General features: G+C 50.3%; 1 protein-coding gene across 1 annotated transcript in view; it reads left to right on the top strand.

Moving 5' to 3' along the window:
- The first annotated feature begins 5,457 nt into the window (after positions 1–5,457).
- Positions 5,458–24,320, top strand: part of LOC137348257 (insulin-like growth factor-binding protein 4) — a 97,994-nt gene continuing 79,131 nt past the window's right edge. The window contains exon 1 of the mRNA XM_068013678.1: positions 5,458–5,902. Within this exon, the coding sequence (XP_067869779.1) occupies positions 5,542–5,902 (361 nt within the window). The 5' untranslated portion in view covers positions 5,458–5,541. The remainder of the gene's footprint in view (positions 5,903–24,320) is intronic.

Genomic DNA, 24,320 nt, shown 5'->3' with positions numbered 1-24,320 from the left:
TAGGATCTGGAATGCACTGTCTGAGAGTGTGGTGGAGGCAGGTTCAGTGAGTGTTTAGGATCTGGAATGCACTGTCTGAGAGTGTGGTGGAGGCAGTTTGAGTGAGTGTTTAGGATCTGGAATGCACTGTCTGACAGTGTGCTGGGGGCAGGTTCAGTGAGTGTTTAGGATCTGGAATGCACTGTCTGAGAGTCCGGTGGAGGCAGATTGAGTGAGTGTTTAGGATCTGGAATGCACTGTCTGACAGTGTGGTGGAGGCAGGTTCAGTGAGTGTTTAGGAAATGGAATGCACTGTCTGAGAGTGTGGAGGAGGCAGGTTCAGTAAGTGTTTAGGATCTGGAATGCACTGCCTGAGAGTGTGGTGGAGGCCGGTTCAATGAGTGTTTAGGATCTGGAATGCACTGTCTGAGAGTTTGGTGGAGGCAGGTTCAGTGAGTGTTTAGGATCTGGAATGCACTGTCTGAGAGTTTGGTGGAGGCAGGTTCAGTGAGTGTTTAGGAAATGGAATGCACTGCCTGAGAGTGTGGTGGAGGCAGGTTCAGTGAGTGTTTCGGATTTGGAATGTACTGTCTGAGAGTGTGGTGGAGGCAGGTTCAGTGAGTGTTTAGGATCTGGAATGCACTGTCTGAGAGTGTGGTGGAGGCAGGTTCAGTGAGTGTTTAGGATCTGGAATGCACTGTCTGAGAGTGTGGTGGAGGCAGGTTCAGTGAGTGTTTAGGATCTAGAATGCACTGTCTGAGAGTGTGGTGGAGGCAGGTTCAGTGAGTTTTTAGGATCTGGAATGCACTGCCTGAGAGTGTGGTGGAGGCCGGTTCAGTGAGTGTTTAGGATCTGGAATGCACTCCCTGAGAGTGTGGTGGAGGCAAGTTCAGTGAGTGTTTAGGATCTGGAATGCACTGTCTGAGAGTGTGGTGGAGGCAGGTTCAGTAATTGTTTAGGATCTGGAATGCACTGTCTGAGAGTTTGGTGGAGGCAGTTTCAGTGAGTGTTTAGGATCTGGAATGCACTGTCTGAGACTGTGGTGGAGGCAGGTTGAGTGAGTGCTTAGGATCTGGAATGCACTGCCTGAGAGTGTGGTGGAGGCAGGGTCAGTGAGTTTGTAGGATCTGGAATGCACTGCCTGAGAGTGTGGTGGAGGCAGGTTCAGTGAGTGTTTAGGATCTGGAATGCACTGCCTGAGAGTGTGGTAGAGGCAGGGTCAGTGAGTGTTTAGGATCTGGAATGCACTGTCTGAAAGTGTGGTGGAGGCAGGTTCAGTGAGTTTGTAGGATCTGGAATGCACTGCCTGAGAGTGTGGTGGAGGCCGGTTCAGTGAGTGTTTAGGATCTGGAATGCACTGTCTGAGAGTTTGGTGGAGGCAGGTTCAGTGAGTGTTTAGGATCTGGAATGCACTGTCTGAGAGTTTGGTGGAGGCAGGTTCAGTGAGTGTTTAGGAAATGGAATGCACTGTCTGAGAGTGTGGAGGAGGCAGGTTCAGTGAGTGTTTCGGATTTGGAATGCACTGTCTGAGAGTGTGGTGGAGGCAGGTTCAGTGAGTTTTTAGGATCTGGAATGCACTGCCTGAGAGTGTGGTGGAGGCCGGTTCAGTGAGTGTTTAGGATCTGGAATGCACTCCCTGAGAGTGTGGTGGAGGCAAGTTCAGTGAGTGTTTAGGATCTGGAATGCACTGTCTGAGAGTGTGGTGGAGGCAGGTTCAGTAATTGTTTAGGATCTGGAATGCACTGTCTGGGAGTGTGGTGGAGGCAGGTTGAGTGAGTGTTTAGGATCTGGAATGCACTGTCTGAGAGTTTGGTGGAGGCAGTTTCAGTGAGTGTTTAGGATCTGGAATGCACTGTCTGAGACTGTGGTGGAGGCAGGTTGAGTGAGTGCTTAGGATCTGGAATGCACTGCCTGAGAGTGTGGTGGAGGCAGGGTCAGTGAGTTTGTAGGATCTGGAATGCACTGCCTGAGAGTGTGGTGGAGGCAGGTTCAGTGAGTGTTTAGGATCTGGAATGCACTGCCTGAGAGTGTGGTAGAGGCAGGGTCAGTGAGTGTTTAGGATCTGGAATGCACTGTCTGAAAGTGTGGTGGAGGCAGTTTCAGTGAGTTTGTAGGATCTGGAATGCACTGCCTGAGAGTGTGGTGGAGGCAGGTTCAGTGAGTGTTTAGGATCTGGAATGCACTGTCTGAGAGTGTGGTGGAGGTGTTTCAGTGAGTGTTTAGGATATGGAATGCACTGTCTGAGAGTGTGGTGGAGGCAGGTTCACTGAGTGTTTAGGAAATGGAATGCACTGTCTGACAGTGTGGTGGAGGCAGGTTGAGTGAGTGTTTAGGATCTGGAATGCACTGTCTGAGAGTGTGGTGGAGGCAGGTTCAGTGTGTGTTTAGGATATGGAATGCACTGTCTGAGAGTGTGGTGGAGGCAGTTTGAGTGAGTGTTTAGGATCTGGAATGCACTGTCTGAGAGTGTGGTGGAGGCAGGTTCACTGAGTGTTTCGGAAATGGAATGCACTGTCTGAGAGTGTGGTGGAGGCAGGTTGAGTGAGTGTTTAGGATCTGGAATGCACTGTCTGAGAGTGTGGTGGAGGCAGGTTGAGTGAGTGTTTAGGATCTGGAATGCACTGTCTGAGAGTGTGGTGGAGGCAGGTTGAGTGAGTGTTTAGGATCTGGAATGCACTGTCTGAGAATGTGGTGGAGGCAGGTTCAATCATGTTTTTCAACAGAGAATTGGATAGTTATCTGAAGACAAAAGATTTGCAGGGTTATAGAGAAAAGGCCAGGGAGTGGGACTAGCTGAATAACTCTTCCAGAGAGCCAGACATACTTGCTGAATTGCTTCCTTCTGTGCTGTAACCATTGTATGATTCTAGAATTTGCTCCTCTGTCTCCTTCCCAGTATTTGGTGGTCTATACTATACACCCTATACTATATATTGGCGACCACTCTCTGGAAGTGGTTCAAGAGTTCACCTACCTCGGCTCAACTATCACCAGTAACCTGTCTCTCGATGCAGAAATCAGCAAGCGCATGGGAAAGGCTTCCACTGATATGTCCAGACTGGCCAAGAGAGTGTGGGAAATTGTCGAACTGACACGGAACACAAAAGTCCGAGTGTATCAGGCCTGTGTCCTCAGTACCTTGCTCGATGGCAGCGAGGCCTGGACAACGTATGTCAGCCAAGAGCTTTGTCTCAATTCATTCCATCCTCGCTGCCTCCGGAGAATACTTGGCATCAGGTGGCAGGACCGTATCTCCAACACAGAAGTCCTCGAGACGGCCAACATCCCCAGCTTATACACACCACTGAGCCAGCAGCGCTTGAGATGGCTTGGCCATGTGAGCCGCATGGAAAATGGCAGGATCCCCAAGGACACATTGTACAGCGAGCTCGCCACTGGTATCAGACCCACCAGCCGTCCATGTCTCCGCTTTAAAGACGTCTGCAAACGCGACATGAAGTCCTGTGACATTGATCACAAGTCGTGGGAGTCAGTTGCCAGCGTTCGCCAGAGCTGGCGGGCAGCCATAAAGGCGGGGCTAAAGTGTGGCGAGTCGAAGAGACTTAGCTGTTGGCAGGAAAAAAGACAGAAGCGCAAGGGGAGAGCCAAACTGTGTAACAGCCCCGACAAACACATTTCTCTGCAGCACCTGTGGAAGAGTCTGTCACTCTAGAATTGGCCTTTATAGCCACTCCAGGCGCTGCTTCACAAACCACTGACCACCACCAGGTGCTTCCCCATTGTTTCTCGAGATGAGGAGGCCAAAGAAGATACTATACACCCAGTAGCATAGTAGCTCCTTTATTGTTCCTTAATTCTAATTTGACCCCTGAAACTACACCACCCCTCTCCATTACTATACTAGTTTCTTGGAGTAATACTGCCACACTTCTCCTCCTGTTCCATCTCCCAATCTTTCCTGAATACTTTGTATCCAGGAATATTAAGTTCCCAAATATCCCCCTTCTTTGAACCAGGTCTTTGTTATTACCACTATCCCATGTGATGACTTGTGCCTGCAGCTCACCAACCTTATTTACCTTGATCCGTGCAGTGGCAGTGACGGACTCCAAACCAAGCTTAGATTGTTGCTCATTGCACACCCCCTTCCCCAGGTCACACTCACTATCTGGTGCCAGCCACACTCCCGGACGATTTCGCACTGTCTGCCTCTTCCTTCCCTGCCCGATAACCACCCACTTCCTCTCCTCCTGAATTCTCTGTCGCTGCGGGGCGACCCTCTTCCTGCAATGGGTTTTCAGGAATTTCTCTTCTGTTCTCCTGAACTATTTGCTAAAAATCCTGTGAAAATGCATTGCTTAATCTATTCCTACATTTACCCAATTATAGCAGTCAGTTGTCTCTATCCATATAAGGATAAATCAATTTGAAAACCTGTCTTCAAAAGAATTAGGAAGTTAAAAAACAAAAGACTTCAGCAGCTTAGCGGCTCTTCCAAAATTCTGATAATTAATTGAAATGAAAAGTCCTTTTGGATTTCCTTCTTGAAGGGTTGACTTGATACTTTGTACGAAAGCATTTTATGAGAAAGCGGGACTGGCTGAATTCACCATTTATTTCTCCAAATCAGAAACCTTTATTTTCAACCTGAACAAGTGTTTTAGTTTATTAAAGGGGAATTAACCCATCACAAGTTTTGTTCCGACTCTTTGCAGCTTCTCGCTTTGTGGGATGTGCGAATTTGGAAATCTCACACCGGCAGTTCATGATGTTCCTCCCATTCATTTTCACAGTGGGCTGTAATTTTTTCTAATTTCTTCCAGCATGAAGCTTTACACCAGAAGTGTGCAATTGGTAAACGGCATGTCTCGTATTTTGTTGTTATTTTTGGAAGTAAATAAACGCGATTTGTTGCCTTAACCTGTGGGAGATGGCGTGCTGAGTTTTGTCGGTAAATGCAGCATCCCCCGCATTCTGAGAGCAAAGTCAGGCTCAAGGTGTGAACTTGTTTGTTAAACAACCTTCCTGCCTTTCCTTTGCAATTTGAACGGAGAGATAATTCGGCCAATTCCCTGTTGCCCGTCTTGCGCTCCTGAATTCCCCCCAGCACAGGTTGCAGTTGCCCCTCTTGTTTGAAGACAGGGGGGTAGAGGATGTGTGGGGAGGGGGATTGGAATGATTTCCATAGCAGAGACTGGGATGTGAGGAAGGGAGAAGGAGACTGGGATTCTCCCCAGGGTTAACACAGAGATGGGGAGCCAGGACCCGCCGGGGGTGGGGGTAACTGATTCCTGGACAATATCAGCCCCACCCCCAGGGGATCCCAGACAGTTCACCTGCTCTCAGCCCCAGCCCCAGCCCAGGGGGGTTAAACCCCTGCCCCGTCCGGCGGGAGCAGGGTGGTGTGTGTGTGTGTGTGGGGTGGGGTGGGGTGGGGTGGGGGGTCCCTGGGTCCCTCCCTGGACCGGGCTGGAGGCGTGTCCCTGGCCGGCTATAAAGCTCCTGCTGCCGGGTGCCGGGGCTCCAGACTCGGCTCATCCCCGGAGCGGCAGCTGCTCCACCGGCCGCCGACTCGCTGTCCCTCCGCCCATCCGCGTCCCGATGCTGCCGCCCCGGCTCCCGCTGCTGCTGGCCGGCGGCTGGGCGCTGCTGGCCGTGGCCGAGCTGCCGGTGGGCGAGCGGCCGATCCGCTGCCCCCCGTGCTCCGAGGAGAAGCGAGCCGGCTGCAAGGTGCCGCACGGCTGCGAGGAGCTGGTCCGGGAGCCGGGCTGTGGATGCTGCGGGACCTGTGCCCTGGCCAAGGGCCGGCGCTGCGGGGTTTACACCCCCCGCTGCGGCTCCGGCCTCCGCTGCTTCCCCCGCCGAGGCTGCGAACGGCCGCTTCACTCCCTCATGCACGGGCAGGGGGTCTGCATGGAGGTGGCGGAGATCGAGAGGATCCAGGGCAGCCTGCCCCGGACAGGTAGGCACCGGGGGCAGAGGGTGAGGGTAGGGGGGTGGAGGAGGCAATGGGTCTGGGGTAGGGAGGAGGCGAGGGTCTGGGGTAGGGGGGAGGAAGAGGCAATGGGTCTGGGGTAGGGGGGAGGCGAGGGGCAGGGGGGGTTAGGGTCTGGGGTAGGGGAGGAGAGGGTCTGGGGTAGGGGGGGCGAGGAGGTGAGGGTCTGTGGAAGGGGGGGCGAGGAGGTGAGGGTCTGGGGTGGGGGGCAAGGAGGAGGAGGTGAGGGTCAGGGGTGGGGGGCGAGGAGGAGGAGGTGAGGGTCAGGGGTGGGGGGCGAGGAGGAGGAGGTGAGGGTCAGGGGTGGGGGGCGAGGAGGTGAGGGTCTGGGGTAGGGGGGGCGAGGAGGTGAGGGTCTGGGGTAGGGGGGGCGAGGAGGAGGAGGTGAGGGTCTGGGGTAGGGGGGGCGAGGAGGAGGAGGTGAGGGTCTGGGGTAGGGGGGGCGAGGGTCTGGGATAGGGAGGGTGAGGGTCTGGGATAGGGGGGGCGAGGGTCTGGGATAGGGAGGGTGAGGGTCTGGGATAGGGAGGGGGAGGAGGGCAGTGGAAAGGGGAGGAGGAGGAGCGGGGCCGTGGAAAGGGGAGGGGAGCAGGGGGGGGGAGGAGGAGGAGCAGAGGGGAGGGCAGGGAGGAGGAGGAGCAGGGAGGAGGAGGAGCAGGGGGGAGGAAAGGGGGGGGAGGAGGAGCAGGGGCGGGGAAAGGGGGGGGAGGAGGAGCAGGGGCGGGGAAAGGGGGGGGAGGAGGAGCAGGGGCGGGGAAAGGGGGGGGAGGAGGAGGGGGCGGTGGAAAGGGGGGGGAGGAGGAGGGGGCGGTGGAAAGGGGGGGGAGGAGGAGGGGGCGGTGGAAAGGGGGGGAGGAGGGGGGCGGTGGAAAGGGGGGGAGGAGGAGGAGCGGGGCAGTGGAAAGGGGAGGGGAGGAGGGCGGTGGAAAGGGGGGGGGAGGAGGGCGGTGGAAAGGGGAGAGGGGAGGAGGAGGGGGGCGGTGGAAAGGGGAGGGGGTGAAAGTGGGGGTGAGGAGGAGGGGGGGGTGCGAGGAGGGGGTGGGGGGAGAGGAGGAGGAGGAGGAGGGGGGTGGAAGGGGGGGCAAGGAGGAGGGGGCAGTGGAAGGGGGGCGCTGGTGAAAGGGGGGACGAGGAGGAGGGAGTGGTGGAAGGGGGTGGAGGAAGGGGTGATGGAGGAGGAGTGGGCGAGGGTGGCTGGAGGAGTGGGCGAGGGGGGCTGAAGGAGTGGGCGAGGGTGTGGTGGGCGAGGGGGGCTGGAGGAGTGGGCGAGGGGGTGACAGTGCGATACAAAATAAAGGTAGAAGAAGCCATAGAAGTCAATAAGTTGATTCTTTGAAATGGGAAAGTGATTGTGAATGGAATTTGGGTTTCCTTGTATTTGCCTTGAGTAATTTTCCTTTCCCCTTTTTGTAAATTAATTTAGGCAGCAGTTTATGAAAAGGAAGGAACCAGGGACAAAGTTAATATTGGGAAAGGTAAAGCTTTGGGGATTTTAGGAGTGAGTCCGAGAGCAGTGTTGTCTATTGTCGCTCATTAGGTGTTAGGATGTGCCCCTAGGGTCCCGATTGTGACATTAATAGAACTGCTTAAATCAAATTCCTCTGGTAATATTTAACTGAATGCTTAATCCATTTAAACAGGTTTACAGCTTTGTTAAACACATGGAAAATTGAAGCATTTAATCATTGAAATTCCAGTGCAGAAGGCGAGCCTTGTACTAGTGCTACCTCAACACCAGAGCTGAATACTCCAATTCCATTTTCCTGTTTCTTTTTCCCCTCTGAACCTTTTTAATATTTTTCTTCAAAAATTTATCGAATTCTCTCTTAAATGTCCAGACTAACTCGACTTCACAGCCACTCAAAGTTCATTTCCAAATGATCACACCTGGTGTAGAGTTGGCACATTTCAGGAATTCAGGTTTTCAGGGAAAATCATCTGGAATGAGCTGATTTCCCTTCCAAATTTCCAGATCCACTCACATATGATGAAGCTCGGTGCCAGGTGCAAAATCTCCCAGTAGAATCACAGGCATTTCACAAACCTCACTGGTGCAAATTTAACCCATCGGTCAGTGAGCATACCGAAAAGGCACTGTGGCCAGGGGCCAGACATCAGGCCCAAACAGTGAGCTTGGATCTGGCCAGTCTACACTTTGTAACATGGACTGCTGGGAATTCTCCCATGTTGATTTAGTTGTTAAGCTCTGAGAAGTTCACAAAGCTAAAATAGAACAGCTCAAAAAAATAGCTTGAACCTTTGTTGCACAGACCCCATCCTGAAGAGGAGGTGAAAGGAGAAGGTTAAGAAATTAAAAAAAAATTTGAAAAGGAAATGCCTGTCTCTGGTCTGTTGAAGTTCAACGAAAGTTAAATATTGCTGAGACTGTTTTGTGCTGAGGGGAATCTGAGACTCCCTGGTTGATGTTGGTGCTTGTTGCAATTATTACTTCAGCTTTGTGCAATCACCAAGGGCAGACTTATGTGGCTCCTGTCCTCCTTACACTTGCCTCCGGCTACACCCTGTTGCTATGCCAACTAACACACAAAAACACAGACTAACGCCAGAAGGTTAAGGATGATTTGAAATGAAAAGTTATACTTTGCAAGTTTTAAACTTTTTTTTTGGTTATACTATAAAGGAAATGCAATTGCGGTCATTTTTGAAAGAATATTACTTATCATTTGGTATGCAGTTGAGCTGTGTGGTGCCAGTATTGAGAGGTGTGTTATCAGTACTGAATCAAATGAAAATAATGAGCACACTTAATGCTGATCTGTGCAGTGTTAATGCAACCTGTACTATATCAGTAACAATTGGTGCGGGGTCAGTAACAGGTTGTAATGTATCAGTCACAATCAGTGCGGGGTCAGCAATTTGTTGTAATGTATTAGTAACAATCGGTGCGGTGTCAGTAACGGGTTGTACTGTATTAGTAACAATCGGTGCGGTGTCAGTAACGGGTTGTACTGTATTAGTAACAATCGGTGCGGTGTCAGTAACAGGTTGTAATGTATCAGTAACAATCAGTGCGGGGTCAGCAATTTGTTGTAATGTATTAGTAACAATCGGTGCGGTGTCAGTAACGGGTTGTACTGTATTAGTAACAATCGGTGCGGTGTCAGTAACGGGTTGTACTGTATTAGTAACAATCGGTGCGGTGTCAGTAACGGGTTGTACTGTATTAGTAACAATCGGTGCGGGGTCAGTAACGGGTTGGACTGTATTAGTAACAATCGGTGCGGGGTCAGTAACGGGTTGTACTGTATTAGTAACAATCGGTGCGGTGTCAGTAACAGGTTGTACTGTATTAGTAACAATCGGTGCAGGGTGAGTAACCCTGTATTATTAACAATCGGTGTGGGGTCAGTAACAGGTTGTACTGTATTAGTAACAATCGGTGCGGGGTCAGTAACGGGTTGTACTGTATTAGTAACAATCGGTGTGGGGTCAGTAACGGGTTATACTGTATTAGTAACAATCAGTGTGGGGTCAGTAACGGGTTGTACTGTATTAGTAACAGTCGGTGCGGGGTCAGTAACGGGTTATACTGTATTAGTAACAATTGGTGCGGTGTCAGTAACAGGTAATACTGTATTAGTAACAATCGGTGCGGTGTCAGTAACGGGTTATACTGTATTAGTAACAATTGGTGCGGTGTCAGTAACGGGTTGTACGTATTAGTAACAATCGGTGCGGGGTCAGTAACGGGTTGTACGTACTAGTAACAATCGGTGCGGTGTCAGTAACGGGTTATACTGTATTAGTAACAGTCGGTGAGGGGTCAGTAACGGGTTGTACTGTATTAGTAACAATCGGTGCAGGGTGAGTAACCCTGTATTATTAACAATCGGTGCGGGGTCAGTAACGGGTTGTACTGTATTAGTAACAATCGGAGCGGGGTCAGTAACAGGTTGTACTGCATTAGTAACAATCGGTGCGGTGTCAGTAACGGGTTGTACTGTATTAGTAACAATTGGTGCGGTGTCAGTAACAGGTTATACTGTATTAGTAACAATTGGTGCGGTGTCAGTAACGGGTTGTACGAATTAGTATCAATCGGTTCGGGGTCAGTAACGGGTTGTACTGTATTAGTAACAATTGTTGCGGTGTCAGTAACGGGTTATACTGTATTAGTAACAATCGGAGCGGTGTCAGTAACGGGTTGTACTGTATTAGTATCAATCGGTGCGGTGTCAGTAACGGGTTGTACTGTATTAGTAACAATTGGTGCGGTGTCAGTAGCAGGTTATACTGTATTAGTAACAATTGGTGCGGTGTCAGTAACGGGTTGCACTGTATTAGTAACAATCGGTGCAGGGTCAGTAACGGGTAGTACTGCATTAGTAACAATCGGTGCGGTGTCAGTAACGGGTTGTACTGTATTAGTAACAATCGGTGTGGGGTCAGTAACGGGTTGTACTGTATTAGTAACAATCGGTGCGGTGTCAGTAACGGGTTGTACTGTATTAGTAACAATCGGTGCGGTGTCAGTAACGGGTTGTACTGTATTAGTAACAATCGGTGCGGGGTCAGTAACGGGTTGTACTGTATTAGTAACAATCGGTGCGGTGTCAGTAACAGGTTGTACTGTATTAGTAACAATCGGTGCAGGGTGAGTAACCCTGTATTATTAACAATCGGTGCGGGGTCAGTAACGGGTTGTACTGTATTAGTAACAATCGGTGTGGGGTCAGTAACGGGTTGCACTGTATTAGTAACAGTCGGTGCGGGGTCAGTAACGGGTTATACTGTATTAGTAACAATCGGTGTGGGGTCAGTAATAGGTAATACTGTATTAGTAACAATCGGTGCGGTGTCAGTAACGGGTTATACTGTATTAGTAACAATTGGTGCGGTGTCAGTAACGGGTTGTACGTATTAGTAACAATCGGTGCGGGGTCAGTAACGGGTTGTACGTATTAGTAACAATCGGTGCGGTGTCAGTAACGGGTTGTACTGTATTAGTAACAGTCGGTGAGGGGTCAGTAACGGGTTGTACTGTATTAGTAACAATCGGAGCGGGGTCAGTAACAGGTTGTACTGCATTAGTAACAATTGGTGCGGTGTCAGTAACGGGTTGTACTGTATTAGTAACAATTGGTGCGGTGTCAGTAACAGGTTATACTGTATTAGTAACAATCGGAGCGGTGTCAGTAACGGGTTGTACTGTATTAGTAACAATCGGTGCAGGGTCAGTAACGGGTAGTACTGTATTAGTAACAATCGGAGCGGTGTCAGTAACGGGTTGTACGTATTAGTATCAATCGGTTCGGGGTCAGTAACGGGTTGTACTGTATTAGTAACAATTGCGGTGTCAGTAACGGGTTATACTGTATTAGTAACAATCGGAGCGGTGTCAGTAACGGGTTGTACTGTATTAGTAACAATCGGTGCAGGGTCAGTAACGGGTAGTACTGTATTAGTAACAATCGGTGCGGGGTCAGTAACGGGTTGTACTGCATTAGTAACAATCGGTGCGGGGTCAGTAACGGGTTGTACTGTATTAGTAACAATCGGTGCGGTGTCAGTAACGGGTTGTACTGTATTAGTATCAATCGGCACGGTGTCAGTAACGGGTTGTACTGTATTAGTAACAATCGGTGCGGGGTCAGTAACGGGTTGTACTGTATTAGTAACAATCAGAGCGGGGTCAGTAACAGGTTGTACTGTATTAGTAACAATTGGCGCGGTGTCAGTAACGGGTTGTACTGTATTTGTAACAATTGGTGCGGTGTCAGTAACGGGTTGTACTGTATTTGTAACAATTGGTGCGGTGTCAGTAACGGGTTGCACTGTATTAGTAACAATCGGTGCAGGGTCAGTAACGGGTTGTACTGTATTAGTAACAATCGGTGCGGGGTCAGTAACGGGTTGCACTGTATTAGTAACAATCGGTGCAGTGTCTGTAACGGGTTGCACTGTATTAGTAACAATCGGTGCAGGGTCAGTAACGGGTTGTACTGTATTAGTAACAATCGGTGCAGTGTCTGTAACGGGTTATACTGTATTAGTAACAATCGGTGCAGGGTCAGTAACGGGTTGTACTGTATTAGTAACAATCGGTGCGGGGTCAGTAACGGGTTGTATTGTATTGGTAGAAATATGTTGGTATGAAACTGTTCTGCTCTTTTTGGTAAGATGCACCTGTTCAAAAGGGTCTGGTTGGTTCTAGTCCTGTTGAGGTCAAATGGTCTTGCAGGGATGTATATTAGTGTGGCTGGCAAGGGTTTAAACTAAATTGGCATGGGGTGGGCAGCAGCATTTGGAAGTAGAAAGGAAGAATAAGGTTTGTAAAGGAGTAAGAATGTTGGATAGTACTAGAGAAGGAAGTACTGCCATATTAGATAGGACCGACTAGGAATGTCTATGAGGAATACAAAGACAGGTTTAGAGTACATGTATGTAAACACACCAAGTGTGGCAAATAAAGTTGGTGAGATGCAAGCACAAATAGCCATGTGGGAATATGATGTAGTGTCAATAAGGGAAATGTAGCTTAAAATGTTGAGGATTGGGCGCTTAATATTCAAGGATACAAAGTATTCAGACTAGATAGGGAAGGGAAAAAGGGAGATGGGTTGACAGTACTGATTTGGGGAAGAGATTGTAGTGTTGGAAAGGGAGGATGCCCTTGAGGGGACAAAGACACAATCCATTTGGTTGAAGTTTAGAAGCAAAAAAGGTCTGATCACAGAGATGTGCAAGAACTAAAGAGTGGTGATATTGGGGTACTCTAATTACCCAAATATCAATTGGGATAATGTTAGAGTAAAGGGTAAGGAGGGGGAGGAATTTCTAACATCTGTTCAGGAGAACTTCCTTGACCAGTATGTTCTCGGTCCAATTAGGAAGGAGACATTGCTGGATCTGGTGCTGGAGAATGAGGTGGGCCAAGTGGACCAAGTGTCTGTGGGGGAGCACTTGGGTAAGAGTGATCATTGCATCATAATGTTTAGATTAGTAATGGAGAAGAACAAGGAACAATCTAAAGTAGAGCTTCTAAATTGGCAGATGGCTAACTTCAATGGGATGAGAGGGGACCGAGCCAGGATAAAATGGAACCAAAGATTAACAGGATAAACTGTAACTGAACAATGGGTGATCTTTAAGGAGGAGTTGCTTCAGCTACAGGCTAGTACGAAAGGTAAGGGAATCAAAGCCAGGGCTCCTTGGATGATGAGGGAGATGGAAAATATGATGAAACAAAGAAAGAGAGTGTATGATGCATGTCGGGTGAATTCTTCAAGCAAGAACCAGACCAAATATGATGAGTGGAGAGGGGAAGTGAAGAGGAAAATAAACTGGCAAAGAGAGAAAATGAGAATAGAATGGCAGTTAACATAAAAGGGAACCCAAAAATCTTCTACCAGCAGGTAAATAGTAAGCGGGTAGTAAGAGATGGAGTGGAGCCTATTCAGGACAAAGAGGGTGATATCTGCTTAGCGGCCTCTTTCTGTGCTGTAAACTTTCTATGATTCTATGATTGGAGAGTGACAAATGTGGCACCCTTATTCAAGAAAAGGTGTAAGGACATTCCTAGTAACTACAGGCTGGTCAGTTTAACATCAGTGGTGGGTAAAGTTTTAGAAACAATAATCAGGGGGGGAAAAAAGCAACAGAGTAATCAAAACAAGAAATGCTGGAAATACTCAGCAGGTCTGATAGCATCTGTGGACAGAGAAGCAGAGTTAATGTTTCAGGTCAGTGACCCTTCAGAACTCAGAAGGGAAAGCAATGGATGTTGTCTTATATGGATTTTAAGAAATCATTTGACAGAGTACTACATAGAAGGCTGGTTAACAAAATTGAGGCTCTTGGAATAGGAGGATCAGTGTCAGCTTGGATAAAAACTTAGCTCAAGGACAGAAAACAGAAAGTCGTAGTAAATGGTTATTTTTCAGACAGGAGGATAGTAGACAGTGGTGTTCCCGAAGGGTCAGTGCTGGGACCACTGCTTTTTTTGATGTATATAAATGACTTGGATATTGGAATATAGAATAAAATTTCAAAATTTGCCGATGACACCGAACTTGGAGGAGTGGCAAACAGTGAGGATGACATAAACCACCTGCAACAGGACATAGATCAGCTAGCAGAATGGGCAGAGAGATGGCAGATGGAATTTAATAGAGAAGTGTGAGGTGATGCATTTTGGCAGAAGGGATAGGGAGAGGCAATACAGACTTAATAGCACAGTTCTAAAGAGTGTGCAGGAACAGAGGGACCTGGGGGTTCATTCGCATCTTTGAAGGTGACAGGACATATTGAGAAAGTAGTTAGCAAAGCATATGGGATCTTGGACTTCAGAAATAGAGGTATTGAGTACAAAAGCAGGGAAGTTATGTTGAACTTTTATAAAGCTTTGGTTAGGCCACAGTTTGAGTGTTGCATCCAGTTCTGGTCATCACAGTTTAGGAAGGATGTGAAGGTCCTTGAGAGGGTGCAGAGGAGATTTACCAGAATGGTTCCAGGGATGAGGGATTTTAGTTACAAGATTTGTTCTCCCTGGAGCAAAGGAGATTGAGGGAGATTTAATAGAGTTGTACAGGATTGTGACAGGTTTAGATAAAGTAGACAAAGAAAAACTGTTCCCATTAGCTGATGGTACAAGGACTAGGGGGACACAGGTTTAAGGTTTTGGGCAAGAGATGCAGGTGGGTGTGAGGGAGAACGTTTTTACACATCAAATGATAATGACCTGGAACTTGCTGCCTACAAGGATGGTGGAAGTGGAAACTATGAATGATTTCAAAGGGAAATTGGATGGGCACTTGAGAGAAACAAACCTGCAGTGTTTGGGGGATAGAGCAGGGGAATGGGACTGACTGGATTGCTTTACAGAGAGGGGACTTGATGGGCTGAATGGCCTCCTGTGCTGTTATGATTCGATGACTTATGACTCTAAAAGGTGTCAACTCTTCATTGTATTTCAAAAGAGAGGAATTTTGACAGTACATGTTAACCCACTCACTGTGCACTATGATTTCAGTCATTCTCTTTCTGTCACTTTAGTGTAGAATACTGCCTCGCTTAAATGCTTAGGGTCACATGGCCTCTTTTACTGGGTAACTGTTGACAGCTTGCAGAATGCTATAAAAATTCCACAAAAGTTTTAACTCTCTAAACTAGTAACCCTATCGCTGGGCTGTATGGTGTTCCTCCCCTCACTCAGCCTCCATTCTCTGAGCTATTGTTGCCAAGTATTGAAAGGATACTTCATCAAGATGCTAAATGCTAATCATCCAACTTCACTTCCTTGCCCTCATGTTTTGATGTTGTTGGTGATTCCCTCTCCTCAGGTATTGTCCCCCTCCCTTTTCAATTCTGCCGTCAGCAGCTCTGTTTCCACCCCCCCCCCCAAAAAGAATCACCATTGATATTTCTGTTCTTGCAAACTACTTCCCCCTCTCTAACCTCCCCCTCCCTTTCCTCTCAAGTTCTTGAGCATGTTGTTGCTTCCCAAATCTGTACCTATCTTTTCCAGAACTCCATATTTGAATCCCTCCAATCAAGTTTCCCCCCGCCACTGTACCGAAACAGCTCTTGTCAAAGTCACAAATGACATCCTATGTGAGAGTGACAAAGGTAAACTAACCCTCCTTGTCCTTCTCACCAGTCTGCAGCCTTTGACATGGTTGACCACACCATCCTCCTCCAATACCTCTCCTCTGTCATCCAGCTGGGCGGGGACTGCTCTCACTTTGTTCCATTCTTATCTAACTAATCCTAGCTAGAGAATCTCCTGCAGTGGCTTCTCTTCCTCTTCCCACACTGTTGCCTCTGGTGACCCCCAAGGATCTATCTTTGGCTCCTTCCTATTTCTCATCAACATGCTTCCCTCAGTGACATCATCCAAAAACATGTCAAATTCCACATGTGTTCTGCCATCGCCCAGTTCTATCTCTCCACCACCACCACCACCACCATTGACCACTCCACTGACTTCATAATGTCAAACAGCATATTGTTACGACCAGGTGAGACAGGTGTCTAGGGTTCCCTCTCAGCCGTCACCTGCTCTTACCGCAAGTATTTAATTTTAAACAAACAGTGTTTTTAGCTCCCCCTTGGTGAATTCCTGTTCACCACTTTCCAATTATAAGGCAAAGAAACCAGCACAAACAGGCTTTCTTAGGTTTAAAGTTGAAATTTATTAAACTTAAACTCTAATTCGGTTAACGCCTGCGGATACACGCGAGCCCCACGCTAGCATGCATACGCGATACACACATGCAGATAGAGACAGAAAAGAGCAGAAGAAAAATAAAGTGGAAAAGTTTGAGGCAATATCTGAAGGTTTTTGTTACAGTTCGTCGAGTCACTGTAGAGTCCTTGATTGTAGGTAGATCTTGCTTTTCATTGAGGCCCAGTATTCTTCTTAAACCTTGTTCGCTGTAGGAGACTTTTCTATCTTGGGGTTCATGTGGATTTAGAGGCTTGTGAGAAACAGATGGGAGCAGACAGGAGAGATTTTCTCAGTCCAGGAGCAAACAGTCTTTCTGAGTTCAAACTGTTTGTACAATTCAGAAAAACCCAGGTTTCCAAGCAGGTTAGTCATGTGACTCACTGGTCTGACCATGTCTTGGATTGTATCACCTTAGCAGTCCCTGGAATGCTCCTCTTATACACAATACCTGGTGATCAAGGTCCATTGTGGGTTGAATGTGTCAGGGAATGGTCATTTGTCCTTCATATTAATCACTGTCTGTTAATAAGCAAATGCCTTTTCCAGCCATGGCTGATCGGTTTAACAAGTCCTTTCCTCACTCCAGTAACAGTTTAATATCAATGTTCATGACAAAATTAGTGTGCCTCATTCTTGGCATGTGGGGGCCTAGCATAACAATATCCAGTCCTAGATAAGCTGCAATTTCCTCCAGTTAAAGTTTGGGAAGACCGAACCCACTGTCCTCGCCATCAACTCCATCTCTCTCCCTGGTCAGTGTTTCTGGCTGAACCATAGTGTTCATAACCTCGACATCTAATTTGACTCTGAACTGAGCTTCCAACATCATATCCTTTCCATCATGAAATGCTGTCCCTCGGGCTTCTGCTGAGCTTCTTTGGAACAGTGTAGGAGGCCGAGGACAGAGGGATCAGAATGGGAATGGGGTGCAGAATTAAAAAGTGAAGCCACTGGAAGCTCGGGGTCAGGGTGGTGAACTGAACCAAAGTGTTCAGCAAAGCTGAAAAAATGGACTATCTGGTTATTACCACCATACTGTTTGTGGGATCTTGCTGTACATAGATTGGCTGTCATGTTTCCATAATTCAAAAGCACCTCATTGGCTGTGAAATACTCTGCGACCTCCTGACATTTTGAAAGGTGCTCTATACATGGGGCTCTCTCTGTTGGCAGCTGAAGCATGTAGTTTGAACATTTAGCAAGGCTATGACATGGGGAAGGGGGGTTTTGTGGGGGAGGGGGGTGGGTGTTGGAGGTAGTGAACAACTGGGTTGGGACACATACCCTGGTGAGGTTTGGGGATGAGCTGTTGCTCTGTTTTGTGTGGGAGCTCCATTTGGGTGTGAGCATGTGCAGTCCATTTCTCAGAAGGAGAGAAGCCACAATACCTGCTTTTGTCCAAATCCAAGTCCAGACTCCCCTGTTCAGAGTGCTCTCTATCTCAACATGAAAATTCCACAACAATTAAAGGGTTATGGTTTTGTTCTTGTTTTATGTTTTAATGTACAAATGCTGACGTACTTTAGTTTTAGTGACATTCAGTAAGCATGTTGCAGTGATATTGGTAAAGAGCACCTTTGAGAAACATCCCAAAGGCCGGTTCCGACTAGCTGCCTGGTGACCAACCCCACCTGCAGCAGGGAGCTGTCTCTATCCTGCCTGCTTCTGTTACCGACAGAGTTGTCTTTGTATGAAATGAGAGGAAACTATTGTTCCAAATCTCTATGCCTGACAGGACATTGCAGCATTGCTAGAAAACTGCTTAAAGACGTTAATGATTGCCTCAGCTTACAAACACCTGGGTGTGTACAGTAAAGTCCAGGTGAGTGATTTATCCTGTACTGCCTTCCCATCGAGATTTAACTTTCTAAGCTTTGGGAAAATAAAATTCCAAGTTGATCCTTTGGTGGTTGGCTGCATTTTGAGGCTTTGTTTGAGTTTAAAGTCATGATCCTTTCTTAAAATAAATATTTTCTGGCACACCTTCCTGACAAAGTTAATGCATTACAATCCGACAGTGCAAACCCTGATCTTTAGTCAAGTGTTTGAGGTAAGGTCAAAAATCATAACACCTGAAATCGTTGGGATTTGCTGGGTTCCAAGTCCAGAAAAATGGGATTTAGCTACAAACCATATTCGAGCTCGGGAAATTGATTCTGGTAAAAGTTTGGAGCATTCACACTTTCACAAACCTCCAGGGATGAGGGAGGGCGAGGTGTGTGTGAGGGGGGGGGAGGGAGGGCGAGGTGTGTGTGAGGGGGGGGGAGGGAGGGCGAGGTGTGTGTGAGGGGGGGGGAGGGAGGGCGAGGTGTGTGTGAGGGGGGGGGAGGGAGGGAGAGGTGTGTGTGAGGGGGGAGGGAGGGAGAGGTGTGTGTGAGGAGGGAGGGAGAGGTGTGTGTGAGTGGCGGGGGAGGGAGAGAGGGAGAGGCGTGCGTGAGGGGTGGGGGAGAGAGGGCGAGGCCTGTGTGAGGGGTGGGGGAGAGAGGGAGAGGCCTGTGTGAGGGGTGGGGGAGAGGGGGCGAGGGGTTGGGGAGAGAGGGCGAGGCCTGTGTGAGGGTGGGGGAGAGAGGGCGAGGCCTGTGTGAGGGGTGGGGGAGAGAGGGAGAGGCCTGTGTGAGGGGTGGGGGAGAGAGGGCGAGGGGTTGGGGAGAGAGGGAGAGGCCTGTGTGAGGGGTGGGGGAGAGAGGGAGAGGCCTGTGTGAGGGGTGGGGGAGAGAGGGCGAGGGGTTGGGGAGAGAGGGAGAGGCCTGTGTGAGGGGTGGGGGAGAGAGGGCGAGGCCTGTGTGAGGGGTGGGGGAGAGAGGGCGAGGGGTTGGGGAGAGAGGGAGAGGCCTGTGTGAGGGTGGGGGAAAGAGGGCGAGGCCTGTGTGAGGGGTGGGGGAGAGAGGGAGAGGCCTGTGTGAGGGGTGGGGGAGAGAGGGCGAGGGGTGGGGGAGAGAGGGCGAGGCCTGTGTGAGGGTGGGGGAGAGAGGGCGAGGCCTGTGTGAGGGGTGGAGGAGAGAGGGCGAGGCCTGTGTGAGGGGTGGAGGAGAGAGGGCGAGGCCTGTGTGAGGGGTGGAGGAGAGAGGGCGAGGCCTGTGTGAGGGGTGGGGGAGAGAGGGCGAGGCCTGTGTGAGGGGTGGGGGAGAGAGGGAGAGGACTGTGAGGGTGGGGGAGAGAGGGAGATGCCTCTGAGGGTGGGGAGAGAGGGAGAGGAGTGTGAGGGTGGGGGAGAGAGGGAGAGGAGTGTGCGAGGGTGGGGTAAAGCTGAGCCTGTGGTAGCAGACATTACAGTTGCTGCTTTCCAGAGTATGTGAGGCCAGCACCTGTCCCCGTGCTCCAGTTGTCTGTAATGAGACTGGACTGAGCTGACCATGGGTTTCTCTGCTCATTCTGTGTCCAGAGACACTGGACTTGATTGTCACACAATAGAGATCGCACGCTATGGTTAACCGGGTTGTTCTGCTTCTCCTGATGAAGACGAGGGTTCTGCAAGGGGTGCAATTGCACACTGGTGTCTCACTCAAGCAGCCAGTCATTGTCTGTTGTGTGTGTGTTTTTTGTGTGGGGTGTGTGAGAGCCCCTCACTGATTACCAGCAGGCTCTGTGATCATGGGGCCTGTATCTGGTGTCACTGAACATGTAACACCCAACCTCAGCAGAATGGCATCATAGTCAATGGCAACACGTGATTATCATAAACATATACTGTTTTTCTATTGTGCTCTGGTCTCTCTCTCTCTCTCTCTCTTTCTCTTTTTCTCCCTTTCTCCCTTTCTCCCTCACTATCTCCCCCCCTGTCCATTCCCCACCCACACCCCAGTTTCTCTCTCTATTGTCTTCTATTCCAGCCCCAGCAGGGGAAATTAGAGGAATCGATTTGCTAGTCACACTCAGAGAGCAGTGGAACAAGGTGACAAAACCCAGGCCCAAGAACATTCTGGAAATCAGCTGATCACTGAATGGTGATGAGCAGCAGGAACACCAGCTGATCTGGCCTTGCACACTTCACATTGTGACCCCTCGTCCTCCCTAACCTAATTAATTGGAACAAACTGTCTACTCCCTTCATCAGCTTATCCACCTTGACTACATAACTCTGAGCCTATGCTTGTGGTGTCGTGTCCCAGTCCAGTGAGCCTATATGGGTAATTAAGATGCAATGCTGGAGTTCATCCAGTGGTCCTCCTCTGCACCATTCCAATATCACCCACCATGTGAGGAGTCCAAAAATGGACACAGTATTTGAATTGAGGCCTAAACAATGACCATCTCCAACAACAGAGAATCTAACCATGTCCTTATGACATTTAAGGGCATTACCTTCGCTGAGTCCTCCACCTTCAACATCATGGGGCCACCATTCATCAGAGACATAACTGGACTGGCCACATCAACACTGTGGATACAGGTGGAATCTTCCCTACCCCGTGGAGGTGGCCTTGAAGGCTCGAGTGGTGGTGCGGGGAAGGGGGTTGGTTGTTAGTGGGGTGGAAAATCAGACCGAGGTGCATCGGGTCCACTCGCCAACGTGTTCCCGCCTCCGGGAGGTTTTCCCAGAAGCAGAATGCCGGCCTGTCTGTGATGGGTAACCAAACAAGCTATTTAAAAGGGCAATTAGCCCTTAATTGTGCGCAGCAATGCAATCTTGCAGGAGGCGGCCAGGCTGTGCCCTATGTCAGGAGCTCAGCAATACATTGGACGTGGCCTCACATTGGCTAACTCTCCCAGTAGGGCTGCTACTCCTGCGGACCCTCCCATTGGAACTGCCGAGTCCCTGTCCTGCTACTCCTGCGGACCCTCCCATTGGGACTGCCGAGTCCCTGTCCTGCTACTCCTGCGGACCCTCCTTTGGGACTGCCGAGTCCGTGTCCTGCTACTCCTGCAGGCCCTCCCATTGGGACTGCCGAGTCCGTGTCCTGCTACTCCTGCGGACCCTCCCATTGGGACTGCCGAGTCCGTGTCCTGCTACTCCTGCAGGCCCTCCCATTGGGACTGCCGAGTCCGTGTCCTGCTACTCCTGCGGACCCTCCCATTGGGACAGTCGAGTCCGTGTCCTGCTACTCCTGCGGACCCTCCCATTGGGACTGCCGTGTCCATGTCCTGCTACTCCTGCGGACCCTCCCATTGGGACTGCCGTGTCCATGTCCTGCTACTCATGTTGACCCTCCCATTGGGACTGCCGAGTCCCTGTCCTGCTACTCCTGCGGACCCTCCCATTGGGACTGCCGAGTCCCTGTCCTGCTACTCCTGCGGACCCTCCTTTGGGACTGCCGAGTCCGTGTCCTGCTACTCCTGCAGGCCCTCCCATTGGGACTGCCGAGTCCGTGTCCTGCTACTCCTGCGGACCCTCCCATTGGGACAGTCGAGTCCGTGTCCTGCTACTCCTGCGGACCCTCCCATTGGGACTGCCGTGTCCATGTCCTGCTACTCATGTTGACCCTCCCATTGGGACTGCCGAGTCCATGTCCTGCTACTCCTGCGGACCCTCCCATTGGGACGGCCGTGTCCATGTCCTGCTACTCCTGTGGACCCTCCCATTGGGACTGCCGAGTCCCTGTCCTGCTACTCCTGCGGACCCTCCCATTGGGACTGCCGCGTCTGTGTCCTGCTACTCCTTCGGACCCTCCCATTGGGACGGCCGAGTCCCTGTCCTGCTACTCCTGCGGACCCTCCCATTGGGACTGCCGAGTCCGTGTCCTGCTACTCCTGCGGACCCTCCCATTGGGACTGCCGAGTCCATGTCCTGCTACTCCTGCGGACCCTCCCATTGGGACTGCCGAGTCCATGTCCTGCTACTCCTTCGGACCCTCCCATTGGGACGGCCGAGTCCGTGTCCTGCTACTCCTGCGGACCCTCCCATTGGGACTGCCGCGTCTGTGTCCTGCTACTCCTTCGGACCCTCCCATTGGGACGGCCGAGTCCGTGTCCTGCTACTCCTTTGGACCCTCCCATTGGGACTGCCGAGTCCGTGTCCTGCTACTCCTGCAGGCCCTCCCATTGGGACTGCCGAGTCCGTGTCCTGCTACTCCTGCGGACCCTCCCATTGGGACTGCCGAGTCCGTGTCCTGCTATTCCTGCGGACCCTCCCATTGGGACTGCCGAGTCCGTGTCCTGCTACTCCTTTGGACCCTCCCATTGGGACTGCCGAGTCCGTGTCCTGCTATTCCTGCGGACCCTCCCATTGGGACTGCCGAGTCCGTGTCCTGCTACTCCTTTGGACCCTCCCATTGGGACTGCCGAGTCCCTGTCCTGCTACTCCTGCAGGCCCTCCCATTGGGACTGCCGAGTCCGTGTCCTGCTACTCCTGCAGGCCCTCCCATTGGGACTGCCGAGTCCGTGTCCTGCTACTCCTGCGGACCCTCCCATTGGGACTGCCGAGTCCGTGTCCTGCTACTCCTGCAGGCCCTCCCATTGGGACTGCCGAGTCCGTGTCCTGCTACTCCTGCGGACCCTCCCATTGGGACTGCCGAGTCCGTGTCCTGCTACTCCTGCAGGCCCTCCCATTGGGACTGCCGAGTCCGTGTCCTGCTACTCCTGCAGGCCCTCCCATTGGGACTGCCGAGTCCGTGTCCTGCTACTCCTGCGGACCCTCCCATTGGGACTGCCGAGTCCGTGTCCTGCTACTCCTGCAGGCCCTCCCATTGGGACTGCCGAGTCCGTGTCCTGCTACTCCTGCAGGCCCTCCCATTGGGACTGCCGAGTCCGTGTCCTGCTACTCCTGCAGGCCCTCCCATTGGGACTGCCGAGTCCGTGTCCTGCTACTCCTGCGGACCCTCCCATTGGGACTGCCGAGTCCGTGTCCTGCTACTCCTGCAGGCCCTCCCATTGGGACTGCCGAGTCCGTGTCCTGCTACTCCTGCGGACCCTCCCATTGGGACTGCCGAGTCCGTGTCCTGCTTACTGTCCTTACTTGCATGGTGAACGCAAAGGCGGCTGTTAATTAGTTGCTTCCCGTAAGATGATGCTGTGGGGCACATCTCTGCCACAAGCAGGGTTTGGACCCACAAATGGTTCCAACACCTGAACATTTTGATAGTGGAGAAGATTCAACCCAAGGAGAGCAGGTCAGAGGCTAGGAATCCTGTGGCGAGTAACTCACCACCTGACTCCCCAAAGCCTGTCCACCATCTACAAGGCACAAGTCAAGAGTGTGATGGAATACTCTCCACTAGCCTGGATGGGTGCAGCTCCAACAACACTCAAGAAGCTCAACACCATCCAGGACAAAGCAGCCTACTCGATCGGCACCCCATCCACAAACATTCACTCCCTCCACCACTATTCTTTCATCAATGGTGGGTCAAGATCTGGAACTCCCTTCCTAACAGCACTGTGGGTGTACCTACCCCACATGGACTGCAGCGGTTCAAGAAGGCAGCTCACCACCACCTTCTCAAGGGCAATTAATGACAGGCAACAATTGCTGGCCTAGCCAGCGACACTTGCATCCTGTGAATGAATCAATAATAAAATAAATTCTTGTACAAGGGAAAAATAATGCGCTTTGTCTTGCAGTGAATTGCCTTACGTGCAGCTGCAACCCTGTCAAACTCGGTGGTAACTTCACTTTAACTTGGTGAGTGAATGCAACAAATCAGGAGCAGCTGGTGATTACTGATAACTAATCTTTGACGTAGACCAGCATTTCATCGCCAGAAGATAAACTTAGCCTTCGGAGAAAGGCTGCCAGATTGAGGAGGAGATTTTGTCATTTTTTTTTAAAGGCATCTATTGTTAATCAGGGAAAGGATCATAAGGTCCAGTTATCCCAACACTAAGTCAGGACCTGTGACAGGATTACGATCTGGTGCCAGGAAACAAAGTCAAGTTGGGCAAAGAGACAATAGAAGTTGAAGAAAGTGCATGTGTGGAGACTGAGCTTGTGTCCAGGCTGCACTGTAGTGAGGGGAAGGGAACCCAGCGCCAGCTGCAGAACTGATGTGCCAGGAAACTTAATAGAATATGAGGGCAGCTGGACTGAGCATGTGCTGTGAGCCAAGCTTGGATGGAGAGTTATGTTTATCCAATGTTTTGATGGTTCGGTGAACACTGTCTGCTGTTGTGAGATGATCAACTGGAAACCAGACCCACCCTTATGTTGCTGACTTTTTACAATCTTATTCACAAAATAAACAATCTTTTTCTCTCCATGATTTTGTTGTCTGTCAGCCTTGGAATTTCTGAACTCTGTGTTACTATCGAATAACTGCATCA

This window comes from Heterodontus francisci, chromosome 33 (assembly GCF_036365525.1).
Source record: "Heterodontus francisci isolate sHetFra1 chromosome 33, sHetFra1.hap1, whole genome shotgun sequence".
NCBI classification, from domain to species: Eukaryota; Metazoa; Chordata; class Chondrichthyes; order Heterodontiformes; family Heterodontidae; genus Heterodontus; species Heterodontus francisci.
Note: the sequence above shows the minus strand (reverse complement) of the source record. Positions and strands in the feature narration are given on the sequence as shown.